Source organism: Micromesistius poutassou, assembly GCF_964030765.1.
Source record: "Micromesistius poutassou genome assembly, chromosome: 7".
Lineage (NCBI taxonomy): Eukaryota > Metazoa > Chordata > Actinopteri > Gadiformes > Gadidae > Micromesistius > Micromesistius poutassou.
In genome coordinates this window covers 703102-719417 of record NC_140277.1, presented here as the reverse complement: position 1 = coordinate 719417, position 16316 = coordinate 703102, and the positions used below count along the sequence as shown (strand labels likewise).

Here is a 16316-nt window from a genome sequence, read left to right as displayed (position 1 = left end):
TGGAAAAAGGATGCAGATAAGAGAAGCATGCCGTATATAAAAAAAAGAAAACATTAATAAATAAATAAAATGAAGACAGCCCATCGCTTGTCCATCCGAAGGGGGGGAAAAAGGTTGTAATGAAGACAGCATGTTTCCAAATGTTTTAGGGTTTGGTGGGGGGGATGTGGGGACGTTTCTGGACAGAACATGAGCCTGTTTGTGGATGGAGGACCCATTGCTGAGCAACCAAATGGTTCAACATGGTCGGTGTAAAAACCTACTTGACCCCATGGTCTTAATGCTACCTGTTTTTCATGTTATCGCCGTGAATTCATTTCCTCTTTTTCATTTTCCCCAAGCGAGCACAAGACTACCGTCCAATGACTTGGCGTTTGACGGTAAACAAGACGTGAAAGCACTACTGCGGTCGATATATCTTCCTGCGTACAGCTGAGAAACATCAGAAAGGCAGAGCCGGAACCTGTTAGCCATGACGTATGTGGAGCTTAATCATATTTGAACTCTGCAGCACAAGGCTGGACTGCATCAACTAGAAGGCATTGTGATTCCTCTGGAACTCGCTGGCCATGTGGAATAGCCCTAGGTCTACTGTGGGTTCTTACACAACTCTTCCTTAACTCCAGACCAAAATTAAGCGATTTCATATTATAAATACATAATAATAATAATACATCTCTGGTGGATTGCTTGCTTCACACATGGTGTTCGTGGTGAAAAGTCAGGGGAATTCTGAGGTTAAATATATAATTTGTGCCATTCATCGGAAATGTTGGGAGTACTTGTTCAAATTACTGTAATTTCCAGAGGGTTTGGACTCATAAACAAGATATGTACTGTATTACTATTTTTGACTATTTCCACCCTTGTGTCCAAATGATCCCACAGTATTAATGTAAACAGTTAAAGAGTAAGCAAACATTGAACTTGGATACTTGTAGTGCTGTTATCAGATGAACCCTGCAGAGTTCATTTAAACTCTTGTCTGGAAAGCCCTGGAGACTCTGAAATGAGCACAACCTGGTGGTTCGAACAGGCTACTGCTACTGTTACCATTTGGACTCATTTGACCGTGAACTGTGTAGGATTTGAGTTTTAGCTTTGAATCATCCACCATGTGCTCTTAGAGGGGAACGGGGGAATGAGTACGATCAATATGATTTGTGAAAGAAATTGTGAACCAAAGTTTAAAACTTCCCAAACTGAACAAACGGGCACATATGCAGGGCAAACAATCAAACACATAATTATCTCCTGAAGCAATCTAGTATTTTTCTCATCACAGAACAAGCCAATAAAACCAAAACCAAACCAATAACATGACGATGGCTTGTGTGGTTGTACTAGAAACATCTTCCATTTGCTGACTATGGAGCTTTTTGGCTGATCAATACCGCTTTTAAAGCCAATTTAAATGGTAATCATTGTAATCACTCGAACGACTTCGGCCACAGAATGAGACCTCATGTTTTGAGCAACCAAAAATAAAAAAAGACTACGAGGAGTACCAAGAGATGCGTTTTTGGCAAAGACTCACGTCACACCATAATTGCTTCCATGGAAGTCTTTGGCACTGGGGCCACCACCACACCACCACCCTCCAGCGGAACATGACAACACGGGACTGGAAGGGCGAGGCCCGGGCTCTGGGAGCGAGTGGACGAAGGGAGGAGGGAGGGAGGGAGGGGTGTCCCGTGTGTCCTGTGTGTCCCGTCCGCTCTTCCCGTTGTCCAGGAGGACTCCCAGCTTAACCGAGCCAGGAAAGAACCAGCGGAGGAGCCACACGCAGCGCTGGTCGAGAGTTCCCCCCGTTTAGATGGGATCCGTGGAAAAACTCATGCTTTGTTTATTCCCCATCTCCACAACAACATGGGGAAAATGAGAGCGAGTGGTCGCAGAGGAGCAGCGGGTGGAGGAGGGATGTGTCTGGCCGGGTCACACACATCCCTTGCTACTTGTTCTTGAGGTTCAAATGGATTAGGCCCGTATACGATTTGGTTATAGGTATTGTAAGAGATATTGAGAATAAAGTTTGCCTGACAACCTTAATTGGTGTGCTTATGAAGGTGTTTAAATGACTCAACGTTCTTTTGGCCTATTCTTTTTTTAAGTATAGAACAAGGTTATGAAACAATGCCCATCTGGAAAGCCTAGGGGGAAACCCAGGGGAGAATCGTTTTCATGTGAAAATCTAGGCAATAAATGTGTGAAATGTGCAGTTGTGATGCCTAATCCCCCTGTGTAAAAAATATCCAAAGGGTAATAAAAGCATTCTCTATTATTAACAGCAGAAAGAACAACAAACAACTCATTCAAATGTTTTTCCATTACTCAAAAGGACTCCACTGTGCTACAAATAAATAACAATATGTTGATTAGACAAAACATTTCTGACCCCCTGTAGTTTATTATTATTGTAGCTGAAATTAATTGCCTTCAACATGGCTGGGATTAACTATAAGCTATTACATGGCGTGCTTTTTAAGTATATAGCCTATCAATAGAAGAAAATAGTACAATAAAACAATACAGATTTTTTTACACTTTTATTATAAAGAACAACTAATGAAAAACAAGTAAGTCTCGTGTGAAATAATTTTAAATAAACATAATCGAATAAGATGGTATCTTTATTTTTGTACAAATGCGAGTCATCTACACTGCATCAGAGTCCTATGAATGAACTTGAAGGTTTAAACATGTGTCTTTTCATGATTCCAGGGAGGCATATTATTTACATTAAACCAATATATTGAATTCAATCATAATAAGCTAATGACCAGACCCAATGCGTCCTTGCTCCCATAACATCCACTGTCTCCGTCCTCCCAGCGCGGCGGTAGTGTTGACCACGTGTCCACCTAAGAGCGGCCTCTGGGTCTCTGGGGTGCTTGCCGGCCTCGTGGGGGTGTGGTGGTGGTGGTGGCGGCGGTGGTGATGGTGGTGATGGGGATGACAGCTGCATCACAGCCCGAAGTCAAGCAAATCCCCGGAACTCCTCGGAGACCCAGGTGACCCGTGACCCCGGGTCTCCCCACGTGTCCCCTCTCGCCCGGCTTCCCTGGCTGACCGTCAAACACCCGGCCGGGGCGCCCACGCTGGCCTGGGGACGCACGGTTTAACGTTCCGTTAGTTCCTGTTTGTCTTTTGTTTTTCTCTCGCTGCTAAATGTGCACAAGGAGGAATATGGAGAAGGTTGGATTGCAGGCCATGAGGTAAGACTAAACAAAGCGGCCAGATGGCCACGTGTTACTGTTCTGCAGCTGAAGAGGAGTCTTTGGGGTTGTCAGTGGTTGTTAGGAAGAGTCTTTGGGGTTGTCAGTGGTTGTTAGGAAGAGTCTTTTGGGTTGTCAGTGGTTGTTAGGAAGAGTCTTTTGGGGTTGTCAGTGGTTGTTAGGAAGAGTCTTTGGGGTTGTCAGTCAGTGGTTGTTAGGAAGAGTCTTTGGGGTTGTCAGTGGTTGTTAGGAAGAGCCTTTGGGGTTGTCAGTCAGTGGTTGTTAGGAAGAGTCTTTGGGGTTGTCAGTGGTTGTTAGGAAGAGTCTTTGGGGTTGTCAGTCAGTGGTTGTTAGGAAGAGTCTTTGGGGTTGTCAGTGGTTGTTAGGAAGAGCCTTTGGGGTTGTCAGTGGTTGTTAGGAAGAGTCTTTGGGGTTGTCAGTGGTTGTTAGGAAGAGTCTTTGGGGTTGTCAGTGGTTGTTAGGAAGAGTCTTTTGGGTTGTCAGTGGTTGTTAGGAAGAGCCTTTGGGGTTGTCAGTGGTTGTTAGGAAGAGCCTTTGGGGTTGTCAGTGGTTGTTAGGAAGAGTCTTTGGGGTTGTCAGTCAGTGGTTGTTAGGAAGAGTCTTTGGGGTTGTCAGTGGTTGTTATGGGACATGGTGAGGAAGGTGTTACCTTTGGTCCCTTGGTCTCCGACGTGGCCAGCCAGACCATGGCCCTTGGATCCCTTATCACCCTGCTCGCCTCGGTCACCTGGACGCCAAGGACAGAGGTCTCATGAACCCAGGGACCGTCACGGTCTATCCAGCCGTCCAACACTCCACCCAGCTGTCCATTCATCACACCATCCTTCCGTTTATCCATCCATCCACTTTCTCTCTGTCCGTCATCCTTCCACCCATTCATCCATACATCTTCCACAGTTGATCCATTCATCCATCCATTCATCCGTCCATCCATACATCTCCATCCATTGTTTCTTCGATGCATTAATCTATCCATCAAATCATCCATCCACGCATCGAGTCATTCATCTGTCCATCCATCCATTAATATGTCCATCCTTCCATTCACCCTCAATGGTAACAATGGAAACCAGTTCAGGGTTTCTGTCCCCTCACCTGAGGCTCCCTTTCTGCCAGCGTCTCCGGCTTCACCGTAGAACCCTGGTTGTCCCAGCTCCCCCTCGGCGCCGTCCACACCAGGCTCCCCCTGGAAGCAGCAGGCACATCAATGTTAACGTTGTGTTTCCAAGGGGAGCAGTGAAATTGTGTCCCCTAGGCTGGTGACACGACAATGAAAAATCATTTCATGTTTCACTCTCCACTCACATACCGAAAATGATTGATCTTATTATTCGGCTGAGAAAACATTGTGCATTGATTTGAGACATGGGGCTGGAAATGGGGCCATAGGGAGTTTGTGTGTGTGTGTGTCTGTGTTTTGGGGGGGGGGGGCAGGGCTCGGGAACAGCAGTATAATACAGATGATTCTGTGTTATGGATTGTCAGAAGTTGTCCGTGGAGGGGGTGAGTGTGATTAAAGCTGTAACTGAACATGCGTCGGGTCTGCCCAGGGCAACCCGCCGAGCGTAGGGGGGGTTTTCCGTGGAAGAGGAGGGTCAGCGCTGTCCAAAAAACGTTTCGAAACAGACCAAGTGCCTTGTCTGTGACTTCTTATTCGTCCTCATGGAGACATGGAAAATCAGCGTGCTTTCATTCCAAACAATAGTGCCAAATGCATGAGCTCTCGGTCTAATTCAGGCTCTTGCAACGTTTCACAAAGCCAGTGAGACAGGCCATGTGGAACTCATGCTAAAACCTACGAGAGGACACGTAAGATGACCCAACCTAGATTAAACACGTTTATCTGAAAACGGTGCTTTGCCCACAGCAGGCATCAAAACACACTGTGGAGCTTTTCTGAACCAACATCAACAACATCACATCCCGGAGAAAAAAAAACAAAAAACCTACAGGTATCCCTGGCGGTCCCTTCTGTCCAGGGGGTCCAGGGGCCCCCATGGGCACGTCCCCGTAGAGCGGACACACGGCAGCGCACGTCCTCTTCACAGAGTTGGCGAAGGTGGACATCTGCTCCAGCACCACTTGCTTGCAGACCTCGATGACATGCTGGGCTGGGAGGGAGGGCCCCTGTGTGAGAAAGCGTGAGCCAAGCTGTCAGCGCGGTGCAGGGCGGGGGCCGGGGCCAGAGCGCTGGGATAAGGGAACATTGGAACGGGACGGCACCGACGCGCACGCTAGACCAAGGGATGGCTCCCATCACAAAGGAAAGAGAACGCGCAGCGGACCCAACCCCGCCAAACCATATTTCCCCGCGAGTCATTCTCTGGTTTACAGCTGCACTAAACCAGCCCCTGACTGTGTGAGTAACTAGCACTAGACTCCAGATATCATCAGAGGCCGTTGTTAAAGCAAGGACCACGGTGTTCCAGTCGAGTCTTTGTGGTTGCTTGCAAAACTCTAGTTAAAGCGTAGCAACTATAAAGTAGAGATTCAAAAGAAGGTGTGTGTGTGTGTACTGACGTGTGTGTCAGGCCCCAAGCAGCCAGTACCACACATGATGAAAATGATGAGGATGCATTTTCTATATCTGTGATTGTTTTGGATTTTTTTTACACTTCTTTTCTTTAAATGTGTGTTTAAATCAGGGATTAAAATATTATTTGACACACAGCCACACACACACATACACATATACACACACACACATACATACATACAAATCGCAGACATAAACACAAACACACACATGCATGCACACACACACACACACACACACACACACACACGCTCACGCATGCGCGCACACACACACACACACACACACACACACACACACACACACACATACGGTCACGCACATGCACACACACACACACACATACACACACACACACACACACACAGAGGATATTTTGGCGGTTGCTTACCGGTGGGCCAGGGGGCCCCTGAAATCCATCTGGTCCTCCTTCCCCCCTCACCCCCTTGACCCCAACGGGACCGGAGGGCCCCGCCTCCCCCCCTGGGCCCCGCCCCCCCCTTCCTCCGGGGGGCCCCTGCTTGCCCTTGTCTCCCACCTAGAGGCCAGGGGACAGCATCCAGAGAGACACGGTGGCCGGGCCATTAGGGACTCTCAGCACAAAGGAACGGGGTGAATGCATATATCTTCACGTCACCGGGTGCCCCTATTGGTCAGCTGGGTCGGTAAACATTCTGGAATCTTTGGAAACAATGACAACTCAATGTATTGTTTTTAGTACTGGATGGGAGATTGTTTTTCCCCAATCTATGTACCATTTAAAATCCATTTAGACTGAGTTTTCTTGGTAGATGATTGGATTCTGGAAGGTTTCCCCACCCAAGTAAATACTTTGGTCATTAGGTGAAGGTCTATGGCTCTTATCACCTAAATATAAACTGTGTCATTTTGGACAAAAGTAAAAGCTGAATTTTGAATATAATTCTCGGTAAGACCAGGCCTCTCCATCAGTTATGAAAACCAACAGAGTTGTAAGACCATTATTAAATAAGACTTCAGATCTCACAATTGAGAAATAACCATCCCAGTAGCTACTTGTTGGTTAAGTAACACATGGAATGTAATGAGTAAACGCTGTCCTACCTTCCCTTTGGGGCCCTTCTCGCCGTTTGGACCCTTTAAAGGAAGAGCAACATGTATGAGACAGAGGTCAGAGGTCAGAGTGTAAACAAACAAGTAGAGAATGATGCACAGCAGAGCAGGTGAACAGGTTGTACCTTATCCCCGGTGACACCTTGGATTCCCTGAATTCCCACATCGCCCTGCACAAACACAAGAAAAACACAAGAATTTGTTCAATTCATTGAACCTGAGATCTCTGATGCCTGCGTTACGTCACGTTGTAATTCAGGCCACCTCAATGTAAGATAATGCAGCAGATGAAGTCCATATTAGTCATTGAATATTATTCTTGTTATTCACATAATTCCTCATTATTTGTTAACATGTTTTAAAGTCCAATCAAAGTCAAATCACCCACAAAACTACACATCAACTCTTGACTTTTTAATCAGCTTACAAAAAAGAAAGTATAAAACCTTTAATTTGTTGTTTTCTTTAGAAAACAACAAATGGGTGCACAGATAGTCTCAGTAATTGGCCGCCGAAGTGGCCAGTAAACACCAAGAATGGTGCCCTCAGGGAGAGTTTAGCACTGGCTTTGACCCCCTGTCCAGATGGGGAGAATAAGAGACACCGGGCCAATATGAGCTGCCATTACAGAATCAAAGAGGGCAGCCACTCTGGGGAGCTAAGTGAATTATCCGATTGTTAGCCGGCTCTCTTTACGGCCGCTGATATGAGCGCGCTGACAGACGCCGCTCAGGTAGTTAGTTATACGAGAGCTGCGATGACACAGTAAAAACGGAGGCCCCGCCGGAGGCCCCCCCGGAGCCGTAACCCAAGCTAACCCGAGCGCGGCCGAGCTAAGCGCTAACGGCAACAACTGATTGGGCACTAAGGAGTTTATATATTTATTAAGAGGTATTTCGTTTTCTCCCGGGATTACACTTTTCCTTTCTTTGATTTAGAAAGGTTTATGCATCATTAGAAATAAGTGAACACAGCCTGATAGTGTTTCGAATGGTCTGGTGAAAGATTGTAGCCTACATGTGAGAAATAGAGGCCAGTCTTTCTTGAGTAAGCAAACAAAAAAAAGAAGCAATATTGGATCACCCTGGCAACAATGAAGGATCTGAAGGGCAAAAGAAAGGCGAACTTTGACCCGGAGACTTTGGCTTTGCACAGATCAGGTGACTGCTAGACCGCTAGCATGCGCCAGATAGGGAAGGGTTACCTTAGTTCCTGGTTTGCCGGAAAAGCCCACATGACCCTGTGAGGAGATGACACGGTTTAGTGGTTTTAAAGACAATTAACTTGTATTTCAAAGAGCAGAGAGCAGGATTTGACTGGAATACTCACCACAGGTCCTGGAGGGCCAATAAATCCAGGTCTTCCTGGCTTTGCCGCGGAACCTTTGTAACCTCTGGGGCCCTAGAGACAGAAACATATATTACCCTTTCTGGGGTCTCTCTCTCTCTCTCTCTCATGCTCTCCCACAGCCCTCCTCCGCCTCCGCCTCCTCTCCCAGTTCATCCCCGGTGCACTGTGCTCTACCTTTAGCATGGCAAACTACTTAGCGTAGAAACGCACACAACACACAACGCTACACATTCGCTGCGCCTCTTCTGCGGTTTCAAATGAAAAGAGCACCTGAGCGCTTCATGACTTACAGTTTGGCCTTGGGCTCCCATTTCCCCCAGCAGCCCCAGGCGTCCTTTCTCCCCCTGTTGAAGAGCAAGTCACACACCTTTAAATCACCTAGTCACCTGCCACCAGCCAAACCAAACACCAATCTCTTGTCCAGCGGACGTGTAAAGTGTAAAGGGGTGCGTCACCTTGACGCCAAGCAGCCCCACTCTGCCCCCGGGGCCCTGCACCCCTTGGTAGGCCTGTGGGAGGAGAACGGACCCATGGTCATTGGTCGGAACGAATCATCAGGTATAAACACGATACATGGAGGGCGTCTTTTCAGTAGCCAACAGAACCGTACCTCTATGCCCGAGTCGCCGTCTCGGCCTATCTTGCCGGGATCACCGATAATTCCCTAGAGAAAGGCCATTATTACGACAAATCAATCAAAGAGTGAAAAAATTTAAATTAAATTTTGAGTGCAGTTGCTATGGCAACAGGGACTCACCTTAGGTCCGATGGTGCCGACTCCACCCTTGGGTCCTGGGATCCCCTAGTTTTTCAATTTTTAAGTTCGGACAGGAAACGTCAAAATGACACAGGTTATTGATGTGTTTTTAACAGGAGGGTAGCTGTGTTGTTTTAAAAATGATGACGGTACATACAGGTTTCCCCTTCTCTCCAGCAGTTCCTGTCTGTCCAGGGTCTCCCACGATCCCCTGTTAAGAAGCAACAGCATTTTGGTACAAATTACTAAAGTTTCCAGTAGAAAACCGCTACCTCTTAAATATTACGATGTTTAATACCGAAAGGGAGCTAATTTTTAATGGCCAGTGGGGTTTTGGCCGTCCCCTGTGTCCAGTGTAGTAGGCTATCGTGGCAGTTGAGGTTCATTTCACAGTGACTCAGCGTCTTTATGTTGATACACACTTTTTGGGGCCCTTCAAACGGAGCCAGAACCCAACCACACACACTAATGCTGTTTATGGAAAAGGCTCCTGCGCCAAAAAAACACAGCTCTCCTCTCCGCTGTGTCGTTAGCACATTAAAATGATCCATGTGCTGTGTCCGCTCACAGCAGAAGGTTTCTGAGGGTTAAACGGGTCAGACATCAACAGGGTTACGGCGGGTCGTATCAGCAGAACCCACCTGGGACCCCCGGGGGCCCGAGGAGCCCTCCACGCCAGTGGTTCCCTTCGTTCCCTGCAAAGTGACGGCGAGATGGAGGTCAGTTGAGATGATCCAAACGACGAATCAACAAACTGACTGAAAATATTCTAATGGATGAGTAATGAACAGGATACCTTCACTCCTACGAACCCCGGGATTCCTACATGTCCTCTTTCTCCTTTGTTTCCCTTAAAATAAGATAGAAAGAAGGAGGTCAGACAGAAATGTAAAGAAATACTAATCTCCTATGAAGGTGTTTAGCGGAAGTGTCTTGTGATACCCACTCACCACTTCCCCTTGGTTCCCAGTCTCTCCCAGCGTTCCGGGTTTTCCTCGGACTCCCTGTGATGAAGGTCATAACATCCATGTTAATACCCTCAGTCACGGTTGGTTGGTGGTAGAGGTGTGTGGTGGTATGGTGTTTGTGGTGGTGATCATGGTCATAGTGGTGGTGGACGTAGTGGTGGTAGAGGTGTGTGGTGGTATGGTGTTTGTGTTGTTTGTGGTGGTGCTGGTGGTGGTGGTGGTGGTGATGATGATGTGGTGTGGTGGTGGTGGTGGTGGTGATGATGTGGTGTGGTGGTATGGTGTTTGTGTTGTTTGTGGTGGAGGTGGTGGTGGTGGTGGTGGTGGTAGTGATGATGATGTGGTGTGGTGGTATGGTGTTTGTGTTGTTTGTGGTGGAGGTGGTGGTGGTGGTGGTGGTGGTAGTGATGATGATGTGTGTGTTTTTACCTTAAAACCGCCTGCTCCTTGCAACCCTTTGAGGCCTTTCGAGCCCCTGTCCCCCTGTCAACACAACAATCCGTACATGAGGAGTGTTTCCATACTATCAGGCTACAGAGAGGAAGAACATGTGTGTATAAAGGAACACTGTGATGTATAGTGTTTATAGGATTACCACTCGCCCACGCAGTCCTCTCATTCCTTGCTCGCCTCTGATTCCAGGCTCACCCTAAGGACACAAGATCATCATCATACGCACACAAGAGGTAGTGCTGGTGAGGCAGGAAGGAAAGGGTAGGAGGTAGGAACTGACCTTGAGGCCTGGTTCTCCGATGTGACCGTAGTCGCCGGTATTACCCATGATGCCCTGTGAGAGAACATTGCATCATTCAGTTAACGGCGGCCTGGTTAAATCACAGAACCCCTAGAATACAACTTTTATTTGTGTTCCACAGATGCTCGGAGGGGGCCTCGGAACACACATGAGAACATGATAACACATGAGAACATGAGAACACATGAGAACATGAGAACACATGAGAACATGAGAACACATGACAACACATAACAACACATGAGAACATGAGAACACATGAGAACATGAGAACACATGAGAAGATGAGAACACATGAGAACATGAGAACACATGAGAACACATGAGAACATGAGAACACATGAGAAGATGAGAACACACAGGAGAACACATGAGAACACATGAGAACAGGGGAACACAGGAGAACACATGAGAACACATGAGAAGATGAGAACACATGAGAAGATGAGAACACACAGGAGAACACATGAGAACACATGAGAACAGGGGAACACAGGAGAACAGAGGGGAGAACCCAGACGTGCGCGGCGCAGCGCGGTGCCAGTTGGCCGCGTTCCCCTGCGTCAACAAACAGAGCCCGACGCGCCGCGGCGCCGCAGCGCTGCGTGTTTATCTAACCATCACACCTTCTTCGGCAGCGCTTCTGCAGCCGGCGTGGGCCTGGAAAGAGGGCAGCCCGGGCTCAGACACACGGCCGCCGGCCGGCCGGCACGGCGAGAGGCATCACCGTGACCTTCAGCAGCGGCTCTAGGGCGGTATGGGCTGGGCCACCCACCGCTGAGGGGGCCGGGGGGGGGGGGGGGCGGAGGGGGGGCTCGCTGGGCCCAGGCCAGGAAATGCCCCCGTCAGACGCCAGCGGGGCCGCGCGGCACATGGAGCCGCTCTGTGATGTGAGCGCAGGCAGGCCTTCAGGACTCCAGTGGCTTACACAAGACAGATGTTTACCGCCACATGGGAAGGAACGGGGGCTACGACGCAGGACATGAAAATGTGGTCTGCATAGTTCCGGATTATTGCTAGGGCATGTGCGCGCACGTGTGTGTGTGTGTGTGTGTTTTTTTAATGTGTGTGCAGGTGCTTGCGTGAGGTTATGTCCGTGTTGATGGTGTGTGTGTTTGTGCGCACACGTGCATGCATGTGTACAGTATGTGTGTGTGTGTGTGTGTGTGTGCATGCTCGTATGCGTGCACGTGTGCATGTCAACGGTCGCCATGCGCTCAGTGGCAGCAGAGCGGATGTCCATGATGAACGCAGAAGCCGTGTTAAATGTTAACCTATCAGCCAATAAACAATCTCAACATCTCTCAGTAAACATAGGCCAGCATCTGGGAAGGGTTTCTCCCCTGATATGCAGCTGGACATCAAAGCGATTACATTACGCAGGGGAAATAACCCTGTCTACACACACCTGAGGCCCGCGCTGTTACGTAGCTTCTTACAACAAGCGTTTTGTGTACGGAAAAGTCGAGCCGGATCCCGCTGCCCGTTACGATGAATCGATTGCCCTGTCTTGAATCTCTTCAAAGGAGAAGTGGATCTTCATGTGATCACAAATGCATGTTAATGCTGAGATAGAGATCTTTTGAAACATGGAAACCATAACATGGGCTCACACGAAGCTGAGTAAGCTCTTGACAAGCTTCCCGTCATGTTCGAATGGTTTGGTTTTAACTCTGGCTGTATTCTTGTTTTATTGTGTCTATGGGATTCATTATAGTTGGCTTCGAGTCCTTAAAGGAAAAAGCAAAAAAACACTACAAATCCTATGATCCTCTGCCATTCACATCTCCTGACCTATACTCCCAGGCCTGCACTGACAGTTACGAATGGCTGTTTCACAAACCCCCAAAGACTCGTTTATTAGCACATCCGGGCAGGTTTGTATTTTCCTTGGCGTCCTTTCCACTACATTGCAAGCGGGATATCCGTTTTTGTTTTTGTTTTTGTTTTTTTTGAAGAACACGCCGGGGAAACCTGCTCAGTGCTCTCTCTGACAACCGGCCCCTGCCTCCGTCCGGCCTCCTTTTGACCAAACGCTTTCACCGCCATCTTCAATGTGGCGGTTGACTGCGAGTGAAATTAGCGAAGTGGCGGCACCGACGGCTCCGGTTGAAGTCAACACAGCGCACCCTAATGAGCAAACCCACTGTGGGCTCCAAAACACAACAGAGACTCTGGCACCGCCGTGTTAAATGTTTTGTTGCCCTTTTTTATGTACCCAGTTTCCTGCTCGTCCTGGATCACCCGAATTTCCCGGCAGCCCTCGATGACCCTGCCGGGGTCACACACAAAAATCGATTTGTTAGACTGGAGAAATTGAAAGACCAATGGTGTGTGTGTGTGCGTGTGTGTGTGTGTGTGTGTGTGTGTGTGTGTGTGTGTGTTCATCTCATTCACCTTTGACCCCGGGCGCCCCTGAACCCCTGGTTGTCCATTCATACATTTGCAGGGCGGCCCGCCAGCTGTTATTCCCATCTCTGCATGCCCGCCACACTGCCATAAACACACAACAGAGAAATGTGTTAAAAATGCATACACTGTTTAACAGCCAGGCTGCGACCTCCACCCCGTGTGTGTATGTGTGTGTGTGTGTGTGTGTTTGTGGGCATGCGTGCATCTGTGTGTGTGCATCTGTGTGTGTGTGTGTGTGTGTGTGTGTGTGTGTGTGTATGTGTGTGTCCCTGTGTGTGTGTATCTGTGTGTGTGTGGGTGTGTGTGTGTGTGTGTGTGTATGTGTGTGTCCCTGTGTGTGTGTGTGTGTGTGTGTGTGTCTGTGTGTGCATGTGTGCGTCCCTGTGTGTGTGTGTTTATGTGTGTGTGCGTGTGTGTGTGTGTGTGTCTGTGTGTGTGTGTGTGTGTGTGTGTGTGTGTGTGTTTATGTGTGTGTGTGTGTGTGTGTGTGTGTGTGTGTGTGTTTATGTGTGTGCATGCGTGTGTTCCTATGTGTGTGTGTGTGTATATGTGTGTGTGTGTGTGTGTGTGTTTATGTGTGTGTGTGTGTGTGTGTGTGTTGGCTCACCACACTAGAGAGCTCGCAGCAGCCCTCCGAGTAGGCCTGCTGTGGGTCACAGGACACGTCCATCTGCTGCAGGTCCACCTGGAACGACAAGAGGATGGGTCGGTCCCACGGACGGACGGCCCGACGGGGAGACCAGCCCGGGCTACAAACTAGGAAGAACTCATGTCCCTGCCTCTCTGTGCCAGAACCTGAGCTGGTTGCTGGGTCTCTGTACGGGGAATAGATGGTGGATGGGGGAACACAACTATCTCTATCGAGATGCCGGGAGAATATACCGGTTCCCTGGAACTCATTAGAGGCCAGGATGGTGCGGTGACGAGGGCGATGCCCCCCCCCCCAGCCGTAAAGCTCCCGGGTTTAAACCTCAATTCATTAAACAGCCTAACCTGTGAGCGTCCTTGAGCGAGAGGCCCTGACCTTTGCCCTGCTCCCATCACGGGCCCGTATCTGAAATCCCCGCAGGCTAACCTCGGTCGACAACCAACCGCTCAACAGTCCGAGCGCCGGGCGGCGTCCGGCGTGTTCCCTGTGACAAGACTTACGGCCACCGAGCGATCGCCGACGGCGCGCTTCACGATGGAGGTGAACCCTCGGCGAATCACGGGCCGCGGCTCGCCCACGCGCTCCACGCCCACCTCGCCGCAGTCCACCAGCAGCCGCGCGCGCCCGCCGCGCACGCTCAGCGCCAGCTTGTGCCACTCGCCGTCGAACAGCTTGTCCACGCCGCGGGTGAAGGAGCGCAGCATCTGGCCGCCGCCGGGGCCGGCGTAGAAGAAGTCCAGGGAGCGCGAGTCGCCGTGGAAACGCAGGCCCACCTGCTCGCGGCCCTCGGGGTCGCTGACCTGCCACAGGTTCCAGGACTTCCCGGCCGCGCCGGGGGCCACCTTGAAGGTGGCGATGACGGAGTAGTCGGCGGGGAGGCCGTCGGGGTACACGTCGCTGTTGAGGGGGTGGGGGGAGGAGGTGGGTGGGGGGGCGGGGGCAGATGTTTAACCGTCAGACTGTGGGGGTTAGAGGGGGGTGGGGGGCCACCAGGGGAAAGGTTGTGGGGTTTAAGGATGAACTTTACAGTCAGTCTGTATCGGCATCCTTTAGGTATCAACACAATTCACTGGGAGTAGCTCTGGGTGAAACTGGTGAAATGGTTGACCAAGTAAAAGTTGAACAAACCATTCAAATTTAACTTGAAATGTCAATGTCCATTACATTATAATTGTTTGTCTACAGCCATCCAGAGGTTACAGTATATATGTATATATATATATATATACAGTTTGTTGGCCGTTAGCCTCATTTGGATTTCAAGGGCCAGCTGTTTATTTTACTCCTGACAGAATTTGACCTTTTAACACTTGATTTATTCACACTGGAACGGATATGGATTTCCACCTTCATCCCATTCACTGTGACCCATCCCTGACAGATGACGTCCTAGTGGTCGTTGTGATTATCACAGTACCTCATGGTCCTTTGAAGGTGGATGGAAGGGTTCACCCGGTAGGCCACAGCCTCGGGGTCCGACCCGTTCACCCTCTGCACACCGCGGGACTCAGACACACGGAACTCCTCCAGCAGGTCGAAGCCTTAAAACAAAAGAAAGACACCTAGCTTAGTTTGATATGAATTAGCATTCAGGTGAAGTATTTAGAAGCATTATTGTTACGCATATCACGTGAAGGAATATGTTTAAAACGTTTTTTTTAAGCTCTTCATGTCATCAAATAGGCTGAAGCCTAGCCTAAGGTGGAGATAAATAGAAATAAAGGGTTAGAAACCTTGATCATCAAAAGGGGATGTTTGGGGATGTCTGAAGTTACATTTGGGACATGCAACGTGACATTGGATGCGATAAGGACGACTTTGAGTTATTTTGTTCGGTGGTTGCGAAGCGTTACGGTGATTCAAGCAATATTCACGCTTAAAACGAGTCATGAGAACTTGGTTGTGAAATGCCGACATCTAGTGGACACGTTGTGAGGTGTGCTTTATATTTGGAATTACATATTAACCGTAACCTACTTACTTGGTAATTTCTGGCAATGAATCGCCGCCAAGACTCCAACAAACACTACGAACACCAGCATATTTTTAAAGGCTGGCATTTCCCTAATAGTCAAAGTTCATAGGTGCCTGAAAAAAACACAATAGCAATATATTACTAAAAAGAAAAGTGTAATATATAATATATATATATATATATATAATAGAATAGAAAGACAATTTAAATATTAAAACATGATGAATAGTTAAATTAAATTAAAGTGGTAAATGAATAGGCCTATATGTTTGCATATACTAATAATACATTTCAAACATTCATAATAAGCGGACAAAAATAAAATGATCAAATGATCAAATGAACAGATCGAAGTGAACGATTAGGAAAACATGTATCAATTCAGTATTGCTAAAATTATATGCGAAAGTTGACAGATTAAATTGTCAATGTTTAAATATGGTTTACAAATATTCATATATAAATGACATCGGACCAAATATCCCCCAATAAATCCCAACAAACAAAATATAATATATTTTTTTTTTAAATAAAGGAACCTCATTATTTTTTTATACAAACACTTCATCTAGACTTTCAATAGCTGC

The 16316-nt window shown here is 48.2% G+C and overlaps 1 protein-coding gene across 1 annotated transcript; it reads right to left on the bottom strand.

The window, feature by feature from the left end:
* Positions 1-2861: 2861 nt before the first annotated feature.
* LOC311350110 (uncharacterized protein) lies at positions 2862-15814 on the bottom strand (the record flags this gene model as incomplete). Its single annotated transcript, XM_084470137.1, has 26 exons — positions 2862-3103; positions 3886-3963; positions 4332-4422; positions 5187-5363; positions 6164-6310; positions 6856-6888; positions 6990-7034; positions 8069-8104; positions 8194-8265; positions 8505-8558; positions 8670-8723; positions 8825-8878; positions 8972-9016; positions 9129-9182; positions 9613-9666; positions 9768-9821; positions 9922-9975; positions 10369-10422; positions 10535-10588; positions 10673-10726; positions 12912-12965; positions 13091-13186; positions 13713-13790; positions 14255-14651; positions 15172-15295; positions 15736-15814. The coding sequence occupies 26 exons, from the start codon at positions 15812-15814 to the stop codon at positions 2862-2864; spliced, it is 2334 nt and encodes a 777-aa protein (XP_084326263.1).
* Between the last annotated feature and the right edge of the window lie 502 nt (positions 15815-16316).